An 18,814-nucleotide genomic window follows, 5' to 3' on the forward strand; every position below is an offset into this window, starting at 1 on the left:
TTTATCATAAATATTTGAATTGAACAGAAACTTTATATATATCGACCTAGGACTATAGTATAGGCTAGGCCTAACAAACCGGTTCCCTACTAGGTATACCACATGGTACAATTGCTAACGTTAGACATATCCTAACGTTATAGTTGCCTAGCTTATAGGGGCCTTACCTAGTTGTACTCAAGTTAACACCTATATTTAGCCGCATGATTTTAGGAAAGTTATCGTCAACTAGCAAACATTATAGCAATTTTCAAAATTTACGCAATTGCCTTGATTGTTGCTTCAAACATGAAGTGTCCTATTGCTGGCATAATAACATACTTTGCAAAAGTCATTAGCCTAGTGAAGTTCAAAGCATACACGTATATGCTACAAATGTGAGGATGCCCTACACTGAACATTATGAAGATATGATTAAACTATCAATCTAATTTAAAGTGAGGCTTCATTTGTACAGTGTAAGATGGTCAGCTCTTACATAAAGTTTTGTTTTGTACCATAGTTTTACTTATTTATTAGTGCAGTGCTCACTGTACAGAGGGCTATACATTTGTACAGTATATTTGTATGTTGTCTTGTGGCAGCATAAGGGTTGATTTAATAACAAAGTTCTGTCTCTCTTCTGGGTTGCTAGGCAACTATCTTGTTCTTCCTGGAAATTAGCCCTCACAGGAAATGGGGTCTGTGTGTTTATATTTTAGGAACAAAGGAGTTAAGTGAGGGTAAAGGGATTTGGCAGTTGGCTATGAGAATCTGAGCAAGGCAGTTGTAAAAGAAGAGAAATATAGTTTAATGGCTGGATAGTTTCTTTTAAACCTTAATTTACATAGTTCAGTTTACTGTAGTCCTAATTATTTTATGGAAGTTGTGATATTCAACTGACAGTCTGGGACACTATTTATTATAAAGGATACTATTTACTATAAAGGATATTATTTTACAATAAAGGATATTCCAGGACACCATCACTTATAAAGGACATTATTTTACTACAAAGGATATTGACATTATTTTACTGAAAGGATACCCTGGAACACATATAAATTAAAGGATACTTTTTTTGATGGGATCGGACATTCATAATACCATTTATTGGGTTCAACTATACTGATGTCGTAGAATATCTGATGTCGTGGAAGATCTGAGGTCGTAGAATACTTCAATGTCACCAGCAGGCCAACTCACCAGAACAGACTTTTAAATTAAATGTATTTCTTTACATTTTGGGTGCACACCTCATGACTGTAAGTTGTTTCATTTAATTCTTTGACGGGGCCCAGATCAGCTGTAAACTGTTTGTTATTCATAATTATTATTTCTTTTGATCCAATCCAGTTGATTTCTCCATTTTTTATGTGTCTTGTTCTGTGTTAGGTCATCACACCAAACCCAGAGTTCTCTGATCAAGAACAAACATTTATTTTCAGTGGCTAACACCCTCACATACAGTATAGATGTACTGTTAAAAAATGAAAAAAAAAGTTAAAAAATCTACTGTTAAAAAACTTCTTATAGTGTGGTGTTACTGTTATATAAGTGTAGATAACACCAGTTGAGAAACCCAGTTCAAACTACTTAAAAATATAAGCAGTAAAACATAGTTCACCCAGTTTAACCTAGCAAAATATAGTTGACCCAGTTGAACCCAGTAAAACATAGTGGACCCAGTAAAACATAGTTGAACCCAGTAAAATATAGTTGACCCAGTAAAACATAGTTGAACCAGTTGGACCCAGTAAAACATAGTTGAACCCAGTAAAACATAGTTGGACCCAGTAAGCATAGTTGAACCCAGTAAAACATAGTTGAACCAGTTGGAAAAAGTTCAAATTTGGGCCAATTTCCGTATAGAAAATTCCAGTTGAACCCAGTTCAAAAGTTCAACTGGAATTTCCACCAGGGTGTGCCCTTCTTGGCCCTTTAACCTGTTATGTTATGTGTGTTGTTATTTTATGTTATATTGCAATCTCTTAGTAATGACATTGGTTGTAAATCAACTCTTGTCTGGAAGTAAGCGATCCTTGATCAATTCAATCAGATAGCTTTTCGTTGTTTAAATTCCCGTCATTATCATGATATTAGAAATAACGCAATACTGATAGGAAACTGAACAAAAAGACAATAAAATGGTTTCACAACATTCTAAAACTATGGCCATATCTAACGTTTAGAACAATGTGTGAATTAATGTTGAACACATTGTTTTTATTGTTCTGTTAGCAATTATGTTTAGAGTGTTATAGGTTTAGGATAATTTAATGACTTTGTATACGAGGGCATGATCGCTTACATTACAGAAACTTCAACTGGGGTGCAACTGTAGGCAAAGAATGTGTAAGAAACAATGCAAGCACCCGTGGTGCACATACATATATTCTCATCAGCTCAATCCCTCGATGAAATAAAGACCTATTCTACCGGGTGGAAATAAGAATTACGGATTTCATTTATAGCGTTAATTAAATAGCATACACCGCTGATGCTATCTGCTAAGCCAACAGAAAATGAAAGCCCGCAGCATTCGCTAATTTCCTTTCCAGTATATTATTTTTTATAATTTATAATTTATAGTATGTTGTATTTCACGCACAAGCAATATAACAATATATGTAAGTTATATTGCACTTTCAGCGTGGTTATAGCAATGCCACTCATGATAGTTTTTAAGTGATTTTAGATAACTATATACTTTATAAGAGTTTTGAGACAGATGCATTGTTTTATCTTTCGCAAGCCACTTTAACGACTATACTGTCTGTACTGTGAACTTGCTGCTATAGTGTCAACAGAAATCTTAGTAATCGCCGAGAAATACAATGAACTTTGAAACCTCACAAAAAAGCAAACAGTTTTTATAGCTCAATGCAGCCTTTCATACCTTATCCACCATTATCAGCGTTGTCGGAAGTTTTCATAATCCTCGATGAAAACGGCCGAGTTGTAAAAACAGATCATGTGAATTTTTCGCACGCTCCTTGAGCTAAAACTCGCATATCATTCTGCACTGCCCAATGTCAACTTTAATCTCTCTCGGTAAAACCGACAAATCTTTCGTCCATAATTATAACTTTTATACTTGGTGACATGATTACACCACGCAAATGTGAAAGCGAGGTGCATTTTCTCACTATCATTGGAGGACTCTATCAATTGCCAATGTTTAACGTTCTTGATTTAAAATAAACCTCCAGTCAATCTTTGCAAAAATGCCATAATTGCAAAATAATATGTTTGGCGGTTTTCGACAGACAGATATATCTTGTAACAAATATAATGAAAATATACATTCATGGAGGTTACAGAACTGAGCTATAATAGCGCAAGGCTTTATAACAAAATGGCGACTCTTGCCTGTGCTACATCGATAGAGAACAGCTTTAAAGTAGTATAAACTGGTTTGAATGGCATAAATAATTATAAATGATATCATTATTCGACATTTGAAGTCATGATATTTAATTTCCCATTATTATGTTAATTAGGTAATCAGTGTAGAGAAGAGCATGCGCATGGCGTTCACATGTTTGTTGTCTTGTCATTTATAGTAGAATATAAACCACCAGGCTATAGGTTCTAGTGACTGAGCAAGTCAGCCAGACCCTTCTATTTTAATCGGTGGCCCCTTGCCTGCATGCCTGGCAAGGGAGGCTACAACCCGAGGTCAATCAGTGGCCCAGGAAAACATTGAAAATGGACGGGAATGGGCAAATGTAATAAGTATATAGTGCATTTCCATTCTCAAAAGATAATTATATACGGAAAGGGCAAAACTTGGGGTCCGTTGACATAACTATCCCCAAGGGCCCATCAGACTTCGATGCCCCCCCTACTCCCGCGTAATTATAATGTTGTGCCTGTTTTGTAACGAGTCATAGCTCGAGTAATACTGAAGGTGACGAAACTCGGACTTGCGGAAATGTTAACCATTAAAATAACACAATGATTACAGCTATATTCACTTGAATCCAGTCGCGAACATGTCAATGAGTTGAATCGGAGATTCAGATGAAGACTTTAACATATCCAATGACAATGAACAAACATCGGATCGAGGAATGACGTCATTTTCGATAAATTTACTGTTTATTTATTATCAGCTAGAGTAAGTGAGCCATTTTAGACAATGAACATAACGGTTCAATATTAACTTCATATACGGTTATAAAGTATAATTTCATCTAATAGTATGGAATATATTAAATTCCCCTTAATTATTAATCTCTTATAGCAACTATATCGATATTCGACATATTTCACGCTCTCGAGCTCGATGATAAGGAGAAAGTTTACGTTTTTGTTTGTAGATTTTAGAACGCATGTGTTCGAACTATACAAGCACGCAGGTAGGCGAAGCATACTTTTCTTTGCTTCTTTTTATAATTGGTTACTTGAAACAATGCGCTAATTAATAGTAAAGCTTTTAGGGATGTGCGTATTTCAGCCAATGATCAGTAAATAACATCATAGTAATCTCCATCAGCGATCTAGGACGAATTTGACGTGATCGCCCAGGTTTATCAGATCGGAGTTATCATTGGAATCGTGCACGTGGACGTGCTGTTTATTCCTACAATTGATTCAACTTATTTTACCATCGAGTATTCATCTTGGTTAAACAACATAATTTTATAACCCTCACGTGATGTATGACGTTATAGGTCACGTCATATACACATGCTTCTGCATCCTTCACTGAAAACTTAAATTGGTTCACCGACTAACATAACGTTAGTCCATTTGGTGCCTCTCCCGACTAACATAGCCTTAGTCAGTTGCTATACCGACTAATTTATTCCTTAGTCAGTTGGATTTCTTAGTGGGTCATCTTAGTCCGTCAACTTAGTCGATCAACAATTTCTTAGTCGGTAAATGTATATTAGTCAGTTACATTAGTTGGTGACATTAGTCGGTCTTTACCGACTAATTTATATGAGCCACCGACTAGTTTATAGCAGGTTTTACATTAGTCAGGATGGTGCCTCTCCCGACTAACCTTTCTTAGTCGGTATCGACTGACTAGTTGCACTGACTAGAATCACTGAAAGAATTAAACCCGACTAGTTTCACTGACTAGCATCACTGAAAGAAAAGAGAGCAGAAGAAACACAAATAATGTGTACGTTGGCAGTATTTATTTCTGATAAAACTTCTGATGTCTACAAAGGCTGACTTTCGACAGATAGGGAAGAAATCACTGTAAACAAAAATCTGAAAATATGATTTTATTCCAACAAAGTTAAGACAAGTTAATGGATCAAACATGAATCGCAAAAGTATAGCACTGCACAATAATGCAAAGTTGAATCTTGGGCAAGGGTTCCTCATGACTTTCGTTTTATAGTGGTACCCCAAATCGACACCAGTTAAGTCTTCACGAACAAAGAGTGTTTCTCCTAACTACAAATGGCCTCCCACTTGTCTTCAGGAAGCCAAAATCTGCACCATAATTGACCTGTGAACAGAAAATATGATATACGTGTAAGCACAGATACAGATATAGCACATGATAACTCACATTATCATAAACATACATTTACATTAAAATTTTATAACATATTGGGAAGTATACATTTAAATCTAGGTCCCTCAAATTATAAGCCAGGAATAGCAGCTTTACCAAATAATTATTAGCTTTGCACAGCATAACACCAAGTTATTTTTCAAAGCTTAATAATTATGTTAATCATGTTAATAATGATCCCAATAGACCGGGAGCCCAGAGGGTTTGGTTAGCTGGGAAGGTAACCAATTGCCTTGTACATCACAATGTTCACAGTGCCTTCCTGTATATGAAACCAGACGACTGGCAAACCGACTGTGGTGGGTGTGGCTGGGAGAGCAATTTTAAAGTCACCTGATAGCTAACCTAGATCAGTTTTCATGGTAACACATCAAAGTAAGTACAATGTGTCAGGTATGGCCCCAAGAGCAACAAATGGCCATTGCCAGTAATTATTGGTGGTGGGGTACCCCTGCCAGTGATCTATAATTGACCCCTCAAGGCTGACCTAGGTCAGCTCATGAGGAAACCACTTGAAACCTACTGGAAAATGTTGGTTAGGACTTCAGATACAACTGATGGGCATTGCCAGTAATTTTTATTGGTGGGGTACCCCTGCCAGTAGACCCCCAAAATGCCCATCCCCCATTGACCTAGATGAGCTCATGATGTAATCAGTTGAAAACTACTGGAAAATGGTATCACTTCATATGTAAGGGATGGGCATTTCCAGAATTTTATATTAGTGGGGTACCCCTGCCAGTAGACCCCCAAAATGCCCCCCCCCCCCTCATTGATCTAGGTCAGCTCATGATTTAACCAGTTGAAAACTACTGGAAAATGATTGACAGGATTCTATATGTAAGGGATGGGCAGACTCTGGCAGTGGTGGCCCACTAATATAAAATACTGGAAATGCCCGTCCTTACATATGAAGTGATACCTATCATTTTCCTGTAGGTTTCAACTGGTCAAATCATGAGCTCACCTAGGTCAATGAGGGGATGGGCATATTTGGGGTCTACTGGCAGGGGTACCCCACCAATAAAAATTACTGGCAATGCCCATCCCTTGTATCTGAAGTCCTAACCAACATTTTCCAGTAGGTTTCAAGTGGTTACCTCATGAGCTGACCTAGGTCAGCCGTGAGGGGTCAATTGTTGATCACTGGCAGGGGTACCCCACCACCAATAATTACTGGCGATGGCCATTTGTTGCTCTTGGGGCCATACCTGACACATTGTTCTTACTTTGATGTGGTTACCATGAAAACTGATCTAGGTTAGCTGTTAGGTGACTTTAAAATTGCTCTCCCAGCCACATCCACCACAGTCGGTTTGCCAGTCGTCTGGTTTCATATACAGGAATGCATTGTGAACATTGTGATGTACCAGGCAATTGGTTACCTTCCCAGCTAACCAAACCCTCTGGACTCCCGCTCTACAGATCAGTGAAAATTTGACCAAACTTATGAAGCTTGCACGTAAATGATATACTAGACTGTTTTTTTTTTTAAAACAGGTTATGAAAAGTATCTTTAATATCATTAAACAGTTGGGTACAATAGTTAAACTCACTCTTCCATCTTTTTTCTCTATGGTACTTGTTCCTTTGCTTTTTGGACTCTTGGATAAACTCTTTTGTTCTGCGAAGGGTACCAATATATCATCTTAAAACATGTCTTTAAGCCATATATAACACAGTTCTCCTCTTCTGTTGTTGCCTCCACACTGGTGTCGTACATCACAGGAAACCTCACCCTTGACTTAGATATTTGGCTTTTCAATTCCTGCTGGAAAAAAGAAACAGCAAAGTATTCATCATTTGAAAAAATAAATAAAGTTGTCACCACAAAGTTATGTGAGATTTGCTTCCACTATAGTCTCAAAAAACAATCCCAAAGTTTGAAGCAGACTGTATAAAGCTGAAAATTTGAACGAGAGTGTCATCACCATTGCAACCAGAATCAAATGCCCAGAATACAGAGATAATAAAACATGGGCTAAATCTTTGTTTGTTTTTATGATCTTTAAAAATATAAAATTTTAGAAACAGAATGCACTGAGCAAACTTATTTATAGGCCTAATCGTTTTTAGTTGTTATTTTGCTTGCTCACATAACAAGCCTGTTTAGACCTAGGCTAGAGGAGAATCAATACTTTGTTACACTAAGTTTGTCTTTCGGTCGTTTTGATTTAGTCTTACTAGTAGTACTAAAGTATATAATGGACCGGCGAAGACTAGAGAATACCCAGAGTTTTAGCAACTGCGTTAAACTGTATCATCTGATCTATTATTTACTTCAATGAGTTTCATTCAATCTAGGATCAAAAAGAGAAAACTAATTAATCTTAACCTTTAAACTTTGCTACTAAACAGATATGCTTGAATTACAAATAAATGTCAAAAACATCATAATCTACGAATCGATGCATATACATATACATAAACAGAATAATTTGAATTCGCGCAAGTGAACCCTGCACTACATTGGACAGAAAAAAAACGTGCAATTATAGACCAAAATAAACATACTAAATTTTCCGTTACTTCTACATAAAATATCAATACAAATACAACAACTTACTCTTTTGGCAGTATACTAAAAGCACATGTTATAATAACTTCAGACTATCAAGCTTTCCTGAGAAAAAACGGTTAATACTTCTTACAGTAAACAAGTCGACCGTGAAGGAATGTCGCAATTGTTTCCTGAGCGTGACCGGAAATTAAATACTAAAAAATGATAAATGAAAAGGTTAAATAGAACTGAAGCGTGCATCCTGACTGCTCGCAACATATAATACCGTTGACTAGCCAACATAATTTGTTCAGCCTACTGTGACTGTACGTTTGAAGATCTAGCCTTGCTTATTCAATATCACAAAGCCTACCCATTTAGATTCACATGGGATATTACAGGAAATCTTTACCAAATGAGTGTAGACTTCAAATAAACTATTGAGACTTATAGTTCCAGCATTTGTTTGGGAATAAATTAGAAGATTATGTGCCACTGTTCAGTCTAGCCCAATACACACATAACACATTTTTAATTGGTGTTTAGAATGCACACTTTAGTGTTGAGAATGCACTGCAGTACCCAGTAGAAGCCTATAGGCTACTCACTGTCATTGCACTTGTGTATTGCGAAACGCCAGCGTGACAACGGTAGCGTTACACTAACCATAATACATGAGTACTAGTGCCAGTGGCCTAACAATTAACTTTAATTTTACCTTCAAGTTAAAGGAATAACAGGTAGGCCGATGATGGCAGTTAATACCTCCATTCTTCTAAAGACCTTCTTGGGTGATTTACGGTTGGAAGTTGCTTAGAGTGATCGTATGAAACTATGCAAAGTCCAGCAAGCTGCCGTTGCCTCTCGGTTTCCAAATTGAAGTGAATCGAATTGGGTTAAAATACATTAGTCCGTCGACACCGACTAAGCTACGATTATGCGTAAATCGGGTGTCCGTATCGTTCTTAGTCCATGGGTTAAAATACCTTAGTCCGTCGCCACCGACTAAGCTGCGATTATATTTTCCTTAGTCAGTGTAAACTGACTAAGAAGCAGCGATGAAACGAAGATTTTTGCTAGTTCGTGTGCATTGACTAACGTTACAAACTAATTTAACGTTAGTCCGTGGCAATATTGACTAGTTTATTTTTTCAATGTTCAACACCTCAATTACCCACAGCTCACACGTTTTTAAGTTACATTATTACCTTAACTTCATTTAGCCAAGTGTCAATCAGGTGCTGACATTATACCAGCTACTGTACACTACTCCCCAACATCAGTAGTATGGTATGATTCAAACCCTGGAAATTCATAGGCCCCCACTTGTTGTATATGCATAAATTATGCATCTATTTTTGGAATACGGTATCAGCTGTCTTATTCTCTTACAGGTGACTGTTTTAATCACAGACGCTGGCGGTTTGACGTATATAACCGTTACACAAGCCTCGAGTAACTTCAACCGCTTCTGGTTCCGAATCATGTCAACCGGAAGTGACGAACATGTTTATGGCGGTGGTGAACAATTTTCATACTTTGATCTAAACGGGAGGAATTATCCACTTTGGCTACAGGAACAGGTGCAAATTTTAAAATTTTTCATTACAAACAAAAACATGCATCATCGTGGATTAAAATGATAGTAAGGGGAATTTTGTTTTGGCTAAAAGGTGAGAGAAATGATCATATTCTAAACATCCTAGTGAGCTTTGCATTCAGTTCCTAAGTATCGTTTTCGAGACACAATTCTGATCCGTTTGTCCCCTGTTTGGCTGTTTCATTAAGATGCCAAACAAACACCTCAAAAATTACCAAATAAACAGTGCAAATTGCATTGATTTGCTGGTATAATGATTATCTGAAGATAAGTTTTGTTTTCCTCTCATTCCAACCTTTTCAATATTTCAAACCTATTCTAAACTGTAAGGTTAGTTTACTAGTTTGGACCAATACATATTATATTACTTCATACCTTTTCAGGGAGTTGGTAGAAACAAGAGCACATACACGACCTTCTTAGCGGATCAAGACAGTGGGTCTGGGGGAGACTATTACTCAACCTATTGGGTTCAACCAACCTTTGTGTCGTCCAGGAAATACTTTGCTCACTTTACAAGCTCTACTAACGGGCAACTCGATTTCAGGAACGACGGTTTCCACGAGGTTGAAATTTGGAATGCACCAGGTATAGTTTTAATGGAACATATGAAAAAGCTCCTTCTGACAAGAATATGCATGATACAAGTTTCCTATAGCAGCAGGGCAAGGTGATGTTGTTGGCAAAAGATATATACATCAGCACACGCACAGAATGGAAATATATTATTTCCCTATTAACAATATTCTTTCCAGACAGTTACCACCTCTCCAAGTCTTCCAGGTCACTTTTTGATAGAAAAGTAACCCTACCCCATCTAACACTTTATAATTTATTTACACGTTGGGTATATCTCTTTTAGACTCAGAGATATTCCCTGGGCAGCTCGTGATTGGAACGGCAACTACATTTCCAGATCTCTTAACCAAGTTGACTGGGCTCCTTGGTCGTCAGCCCAAGCTGCCTGACTGGTTGTATAACGGCGTCATCTTGGGAGTTCAAGGCGGTACAGAAGCAATGCTAGGGTATCTTGAGCAAGCTCAGGTAAGGTAACATTCATCACTTATATCTTTGCGTGATGAAGTTGCATAGTACAGATTTCAATTTATAAGAGTTAGCCGGAAGAAAAAACCTGAAAGGAGACAAACCCAAGCATCATCATGAATCAATGTGAACCTCTTCTCCAAACAGTTAAGAAAAATCTTATATCATTGAGGATATATCAAAGATTTAATGTTCCTTCACACAGAAGATATGACATCACCGAGTCTTCTACGAGAACCAAAAGTTGGTCGTCAACATTTTCGGTGGGTCGCAAACATATTCAGAAGTATGAAAATAGATCTACAGTTGTCGAAGCTTTTCAGCGGAGATCGATTAAGCTATGTTGTTAACATCAGGTCCATAACCCATGCTAACTTTATGGATTCTGAGCATCGAATCTGACGTGTGGTGAACTGGTGGGCGGTGGCTCATTCCTCATGGATGCCCCTGGGTCATTGCTATAATAGTGTGCATAATGCGATCAACTTCATGATTGCATTGTCCTGTGTCTCTTAGTTAGGGTTCAACGGATGTGAGCGTGCATCAGGTCGGGAAATAACGTCAAATACGTTTCTTACACAAGTTAGCGAACTAAATAGTGTGATACTTTACAAGAACAAAGCGCCAAGAATGAAACTCTCAGACAAGAAAAGAATATCATTTCTCGAAAGCGCTGAATTATCAAAATAAAAGAAGTGATCGCTTTGGGAGTACCGATAATCTATTGTATTAAAATATTCGATCTATCTCTTGATCGTAGGTTTAGGTAAGTCCACTTACCAAAGTATCAATGTGATACTAAATGTGTACGGGAACAATATTTTAACTTGGGGACTGCTTCCCGCTTCCACCTTCACCTCATTAGGATTATCGACAGCCACAGGAATAACACAAAGTAAATAAATAAACTTGTCATTGGGTATGCCAAGTGCATTGGAAGAAAACGGAACATATTAATTGTTGAGGGCAGCTCATCATAACAGTGACAGTAATAGCATAGGCCTACTGTTATGTATACTCCTCAAGTTTGATGTTCTTTGGCAAAAATTCCTGTCATTGATATATGAATGTCTTTGCATTGAATATTGGTATAGTTCTTAGCATGATTCAACAGTTGATTTCTGATCCAGGTAGGTGTTCTATACAGGACCTCCTAGTATTCTTTGTTTGTTCTCCCGCAGTAGCCTTATATAAACATGCTGATTTCTACATTCTCCTATATGTTTATATAAGTATTCAACGCGATCACTTAAACTTGCAGCTCAAAATTGCAAGTGTGTTCGGGACAACGACTTTCTGACGTTTGTAAGATCAAGCTGAATAATTATGTAACATATTAATATGCACCGTAGCCGCGACGGAACCTCAGCATCCAACAATTATTTGTTCTGCTGGGATTACAAGTCTATAGTGTAGGTGCCACCACATGTTGTGGCGCCTAACAATAACACTGAACATACAGGTCCACTGTTAGGTAAGCTTTTCTTCATCATGATCATCATTTTTTCCCTTCAGAACGAGGGAATGAAAGTCGCCGGGCTTTGGATCCAGGACTATGCAGGTAGGATCACAACCTCGTTCGGCCGACGGCTATTTTGGAATTGGCAATGGGACCCCGAGCAGTATCCTGATCTGGACACGGAGATCATTCGGTTGAAAGAGGAGGAGAATATACGCTTGTTTGCTTACATGAACCCGAATCTGAATCGTGAGGGTAACATGTTCGTCGAGGCAGAAGATTTGGGATATTTGATTCGAAATAGTTCAGGCCAAACTTATTTGATTGATTATGGTGAGTTCTTCTGTGGAATCGTTGATCTTACGAGCCCCGAAGCATTTGATTGGTATAAGGCCAAAATAAAAACCAACATGATCGAATTTGGCTTCGACGGTTGGATGGCTGACTTTGGGGAGTACCTTCCTCCGGATGCAGTCTTTGACAACGGCGTCTCCGGGGAAGAAATGCACAACCTTTGGCCTGTTCTCTGGGCAAAGGCGAACCGTGAGGCAGTGGAAGAGGCGGGCAGACTAGGTGATATAGTGTTCTGGATGCGTGCTGGGTTTACTGGGTCTCAAAACTACAGTGTTATGACTTGGTCAGGGGACCAATTGGTCGACTTTAGCACAGCAGATGGCTTGGCCTCAGTTATAACGGGTACATTATCTTTGGGGATGTCAGGCTATGGACTGAATCATTTTGACATTGGTGGATACACGTCTTTATATGGTGTTATAAGAACGGAAGAACTTCTCTTAAGATATGCGGAGCTAGCAGCCTTTACACCAATGATGAGAAGTCACGAAGGAAACCGCCCTGACGAAAATTGGCAGTATTATTCCAGTGTACACAGTATGAAGATGCTGGGACGCGCAACCGAGATCTATATCCTAATGAGGAACTATACGCAAAGTGTATTGGAAGAGGTGTATACATTAGGTTATCCAGCACAACGACCTCTTTTCTTTCATTACGATAATGACCCTCTGTCATTCGATGATTCAATGAAATATCAATATTTACTGGGGAAGGATGTTCTCGTAGCACCGGTTTATTTACCTTCCTCAGAGACTGGTGATAGATGGACCCTTTACCTTCCGCCCGATGACTGGGTCTATCTTTGGGATGGTACGGCTTATGATGATGGGGGCGAATATGTTACTGTCGATGCTCCATTGAGAACTATTCCTGTCTTTTATCGAAAAGACTCGACGTATGCGCAATTCTTTCAAAACGTTGCAGCTAGTAAGTCAATTTTCCTTATTTTTGTTCTCAACTGTCAAGCCCCACGGGGATATGACTGCATCGCAGTCCTCATATATGCTAGGATTGCCTTCATTAAACTTGTGATGCATCAAAAGGCAGTGAAATATATATCATTTTTTTTGTTCTTAATAAAATAATTGTCATTATTATGTAAACTTAAATACTTTATCTGACTGAAAAATGCAACCGCAACTTCTATTAAAGTAGTGATTAATGAAAAGCACAACAAGTTAAACTATATCATTATTGGCATCGGGCCCTCGAAGTCAAGGAGGCCCGAAGTGAACACAACGTCAATGGGCCTCCGAGAACACTTCCAGGAAAGAAACACCAACTTCCTATTTGGATTGTATACCAGAAACACTTGATGGGAGGAGGTGGGGTGGGGGCAATCATAGGGTTTCAGAGGGCACAAGATGATGTCATAATGTCATGCTGGAACCTTTATCAACCCAAGAACAACTGGTTGACTGAAAAATGCAAAAACAACTTCTATCAAATGAATAAGAAAAGACAAATATAACAACTTTAGTCATTTCATTGGTGGCCACGAGAAATCCTTTGTTTGTTGCCGAAATTCTTATTATTAACATAAAGCGAAAGAGCTAGTTTGAGGAATTTCAGTTATCATGCTAATCAGTTTAACGTTGATGACGATGGGTGTATGTCTTCCTAAAGGAACGGTTTGCCACTTTCAAATCGGCCCAGGATCTTCTAGGATATGTACTCATTTTAGACTCTCAATGTGTGTTGCCAAATTTTAACTTCGACCTTTCTAGCTTACTCGGCCTTAAAGCTCAGTGAAAATAACACTTTCTATGCAATTTTCTATTAATTATTATTATTTTTATTGAGTTATCTGTCGTTTAACATTTTGGGCTGAATAAAAATTCGCCAGATTTTTTAACGAGTCCGTAGATGCTACAAACTTCAATCAAACTTTGCAAGCCTGCCCAACAGTCCATGCGCCAATCAAATCTCTCTGTTTTGTTCACGACGGTGAACTGTGTGCTAGCCTGTGTTAGGTCCATATTTTAATAGTATCTTTCTTTCAGTCTTACCCATAAAGCTTGCGAAATTTTGTCATTTCCTTCCATTGAAGGAATAAACAGGTGTTTTCAGACGTTCCCTCCATGATATTGGGTATAAAAAGTGGACGATACGAGTTTAGCAGGTTACATTTTTGTAATTAACATACTGATATGGACGGTCGCAGTGATTTGACGGTAAATCGTTTGCGCCAAAAGGGCAACAGAAAATAAATTTTGCGACAGCTTTTCTCCATTAAACCTACCCGGTCAGATTGCATTTAGAATAAGAAACAATGAATCTGCCTCGGAAGGTTGTTTTCCGAAATTCATCAGCAAACCCACATTGAGACTTTAAGCTTTAGTTTATTGTATTGTATACATGTAATGATGGTTTTGAAATTGTTCAGACAATTAGCGAGCCTCGCAATCGAATAGCCATACGTGAGACAAATGTAACAAATATATCGAAGCTGCTCTCAGTACTAAAATCAACATCTCAAGAGCACTTTGACCGACGGTAAATTGCTAAGTTCAAACTTCAAGGAGTAGCTTAGCTTTACAGTGTCTCCGAAAGATAAACGGATGATTAATTGCTTTACGCGTTATCATGGAAATTGTAAAACAACTAACACACGGGTTAAAAACTTGCAGTAAGTACTATATTCTAAAGTAACATGTTACACAACATGTTACACAATTACCAACATCCCTTTGAATTTTCCGTTTGAACGCTATTTTAGTAGTTCGTTTCAGACAACAAGATGCCAAATTCGGTGATTAGTGCTGTACGACCGTTATTGTGTACTAGGTAATAGACATAGCCTGTTTACATGTATCTGCTATGAAAGTATTAACCAATCATATGAATAAGCCAAACTGATTGCAGTAGAGGCAAAATTGTTGACGTATTCAACAAACGTGTTCTTGCATTAAGTAGTGTAACAAATTAAAGTTATATTTGTACACTGGCTTTTTTCGTGCTATCGAGACTTACGATAACGTTGTCAAGCGTAAATTTAATCCGTACTCCAAACACTCTCATTGGCAGAGTACGGGAAAGAATAACATCAAGTTCAGACGCTTTTATTCAGAATTGTCATGTACTGCTTATGTATGTATGAGCAATTAAATACCCAGAAGAGGATCTCTTTGCAAATATTTTCTCCCCGAAGAGCTTTACCATATAAACTGAGAAACTATGCCTTTGTTTGTTTCATATTAGATCTTGTAAGAATACTGCAAAACCATTGTCTCGTCTTATCAAAATCTTATTTACATTGCCTATAAATAAAACGCTCGTTGAGTAGACCTATAAAGATTTATGGACCATGATTTCAACTCCCAACATTCTCTAGTTATCGTTTTAACTGTTTTTAATCTTCTTTTATAGACACTCCTGCTATTCTGCCGACTACTACTATGGACCCAGTCCCCACATCAACGGCGTCAATAGCTTCAATGCCTTCGGAGTTTGTACTATTAGTTACAATTTTCCTAGTGGGAAAAATTTGGACTCCATGAACAACTTTACTTACTCTACAGGGACTATTATTTTCTGTTGTCGTAAAGTAGATGTTTCGTCATGTGTAAGCTTTTTTAACCTTTTAAACAAAACTCACAACAGACCCATGAACTTTAATCGTCATCAGTATTGTGACCAATTTTTTAGCCAACTGAAATTGCTAGAAGTTGCCAAAAAGACATTCCTGGAGATTCTGATTCTATTACTTTTTCACAGACATTGAGGAAGTGTTAAAATGGACAATCAATCATCTCAGTGTATAGAAATAGCTACGTAGTGGAGGCAGTAAAACGCTTGGTGAAATTTGATAATGATTGCAATGAAAATCATCGGGTGTCTAGGCCTTCGTATTGAGAATATTAAAGTACTTATTGGGGTGTCTTGTTCTACGTATTGAGAATACTAAACTACTTATTGGGGTGTCTTTGTCTACGTATTGAGTAAATTATACTACGTATCGAGTGTCTTGATCAACATATTGAGTATATACTTATCTACATATGACACCTGCCTACTTTGAACTGTTATGGACCATTCGCATACCAATCGAATACACTCAAGCTCAAACTTCGTGAAGTAATCGACTGTTAGATATACGTTTAATCTTTCCCCATCTTCTGTGTCTTTGTCTAGTTCAATTTTCTCCGCACAAATTTCTGCGAATAAATTGTACTGGGCGGGTTGATCGGAGTAGCGAGGGAAAGACTTTTGACACAGTTCAGCAATATTTCACTTTTAAAATTGTCCCAGTGATAACGACCTGATAGAATGTTTTGAGATTACGACATGAAAACGTTTCCACATTTCAGATTACATTAAGGAACCTTTTGTCTTCTTCAATGAGGTGAGAATTCTCAATCAAATAACTTCACATGAGGCTGTAAGGCACTAACGCGAACGGACCACAACTGATAATGATAATGTAATTGTATATATGATTACATAGTCATTTTATACGACAATTTACTGATATAACACGATAATATATATAGAAGATACACGATGATAATAAGAAACTACACGATAATAAATAGCTGCAATGTAGTCTACACGGTTATTATAACAAAAGTACATGGTAATTATAAGAAACTATGTCTATAATAAGAAATTACACGACTGTAATAAGAAAGTACCGTACACGATGATAATCTAAACTGCATACGATGAAAAGCGCTGCGTCTTCATATGCGTTGGCATATGTATGAGATTTTGAACATTTGTATTATTTTTAGAGGGTAAAGAATTCCCTCTAGATTGCTGTCAGCACAACTGTGTGCCCATTGTATTCTGTTCCGGCCGTGGACCGGATAATAAGCACTACTATATAATAAGTTGTTATTGGTTATACGGGTAAGCGCGTCACACACACAAACAACACTCGACAACAGTGAAAACATAACAATCAGCTATAACTTGTGAGTCGTGATGTCCACCGCATGAATAATATGCGTGTTCATATGGATATCGTTAGCAGTTTTTATAGCATCGTGTATATGATTATTATTATCATCGTGTATCTTCCTAATATTATCGCGGACTTTAACGTGATCACCATGTAAAATATTATTATAATCATGAAAACTTAGAGTATTTTTTGCAAATTAACATATAAATTTATATTATAATTATGATATAATTAATATTATTATGATATAATAACATAATGATTGTAATCATGATATAAAATCACGTTACCACATCATTTGTGTACCATTTGGCGTTCCATAGTGAACTGATTACCTCAATACGGTTATCCGAAACTCGGTTAGATTATTCTATCACGCTTCTCGGCCTTTTGGCTAAGATCGTGTGCAAACAGTACACGATAGATCGCTCACCAACCTTTGACCTGATCATGTGTAGTATCTATTCCCTTTTCCAAGGAACTTGTGATACTCACTTAATGTAGCGTCGTTATGACCACATCGTTACAGTTCCAAATTAAGGGGACTGGGGGTTGAGAGCGGACCAAGTTGTTTGGGATTCGTGTCTCAAGCCATCAAGTTATACAATTATAACTTAACAAGAAACTCAAAGTCACTGCTATGTTGTCTTCAGTAATTTGCAATTTGTTTATGTCTGTTATATTTTAAAATCCCGTCAACTCAAAACAACGACAATTAAATCAGATACTTGCATGACCAGCATATCTTTTTTTTTTGTTATCTGTTCCCTTTCGAGGGGAATGGTGATACATACCCGACGATGATAACACAGTCACAGTCCCGATGCAATGGGACTGGGGTTGAGAGCGGATAAGTCGGTCGGTAGTTTGGTTTTCGTGCCCAAGTTCTTTCCTGGGTGACTTTTCTTAAAAAGTATCTCTCTGTACATGAAATACACTTGAGCTTGGTTACCTCACATACTTTACATATATGTATGTGTGTGTGTGTGTGTTTGTGAGGGGAACACCGCCAAGTGACTGATAAAGTCATAAAGGATGACATGTGATATAGCAGGGGGGTCCGAATTGGCTCTCTACGGGCCTAACTGGTGTTTGGGGGAGTTCTCGGGCGACCGAATGGAGTTGAGGATCGAATCAATTTCCATTTTCATTCACCTTGTTGACCTTCACATGATGAAAATAATTGAAAAAGTATGTCTTACTTCGATCGATTACTATCTCATTATTAGTCATCTTCGATGGGTTTGGTAAAATTATTGAAAACCGCAATACCGCTAAGCAATAATGTTGCCAGCCATTCATTGAGCTGGAAGTGTCCAACAACTATAACATCATCACTAGGACATTCCAAAGTCCTCTCCGTCTTTACAGCACGCCGCACAGCATTTTATAACCCCGAGAGGGATTTGCTTTTCCCTCTTTCTCAC

The 18,814-nt window shown here is 37.8% G+C and overlaps 1 protein-coding gene and 1 long non-coding RNA gene across 2 annotated transcripts; one reads left to right on the forward strand and one right to left on the reverse strand.

Annotated features, from left to right (window-relative positions):
* The first annotated feature begins 797 nt into the window (after nucleotides 1-797).
* On the forward strand, nucleotides 798-16,563 carry LOC139975794 (sulfoquinovosidase-like). Its single transcript, XM_071983975.1, has 6 exons — nucleotides 798-1,244; nucleotides 9,416-9,604; nucleotides 10,005-10,209; nucleotides 10,484-10,665; nucleotides 12,181-13,408; nucleotides 15,851-16,563. The coding sequence occupies exons 1-6, from the start codon at nucleotides 1,239-1,241 to the stop codon at nucleotides 15,979-15,981; spliced, it is 1,941 nt and encodes a 646-aa protein (XP_071840076.1). The 5' UTR covers nucleotides 798-1,238; the 3' UTR covers nucleotides 15,982-16,563.
* Nucleotides 4,658-8,365, reverse strand: LOC139975804 (uncharacterized). Its single transcript, XR_011795890.1, has 3 exons — nucleotides 8,088-8,365; nucleotides 7,078-7,292; nucleotides 4,658-5,452 (listed from the first exon to the last, which is right to left on the reverse strand). It is a non-coding gene; the product is annotated as an uncharacterized lncRNA (long non-coding RNA).
* Nucleotides 16,564-18,814: the final 2,251 nt, after the last annotated feature.

Source organism: Apostichopus japonicus, chromosome 11, assembly GCF_037975245.1.
Source record: "Apostichopus japonicus isolate 1M-3 chromosome 11, ASM3797524v1, whole genome shotgun sequence".
NCBI classification, from domain to species: Eukaryota; Metazoa; Echinodermata; class Holothuroidea; order Aspidochirotida; family Stichopodidae; genus Apostichopus; species Apostichopus japonicus.

Bases quoted from the DNA above. Each gene is read 5' to 3' on its own strand.
- LOC139975794 (XM_071983975.1), top strand. The intron at 10,210-10,483 runs GTATAGTTTTAA...TATCTCTTTTAG, and splicing joins TGAAATTTGGAATGCACCAG to ACTCAGAGATATTCCCTGGG. The intron at 10,666-12,180 runs GTAAGGTAACAT...TTTTCCCTTCAG, and splicing joins GGTATCTTGAGCAAGCTCAG to AACGAGGGAATGAAAGTCGC.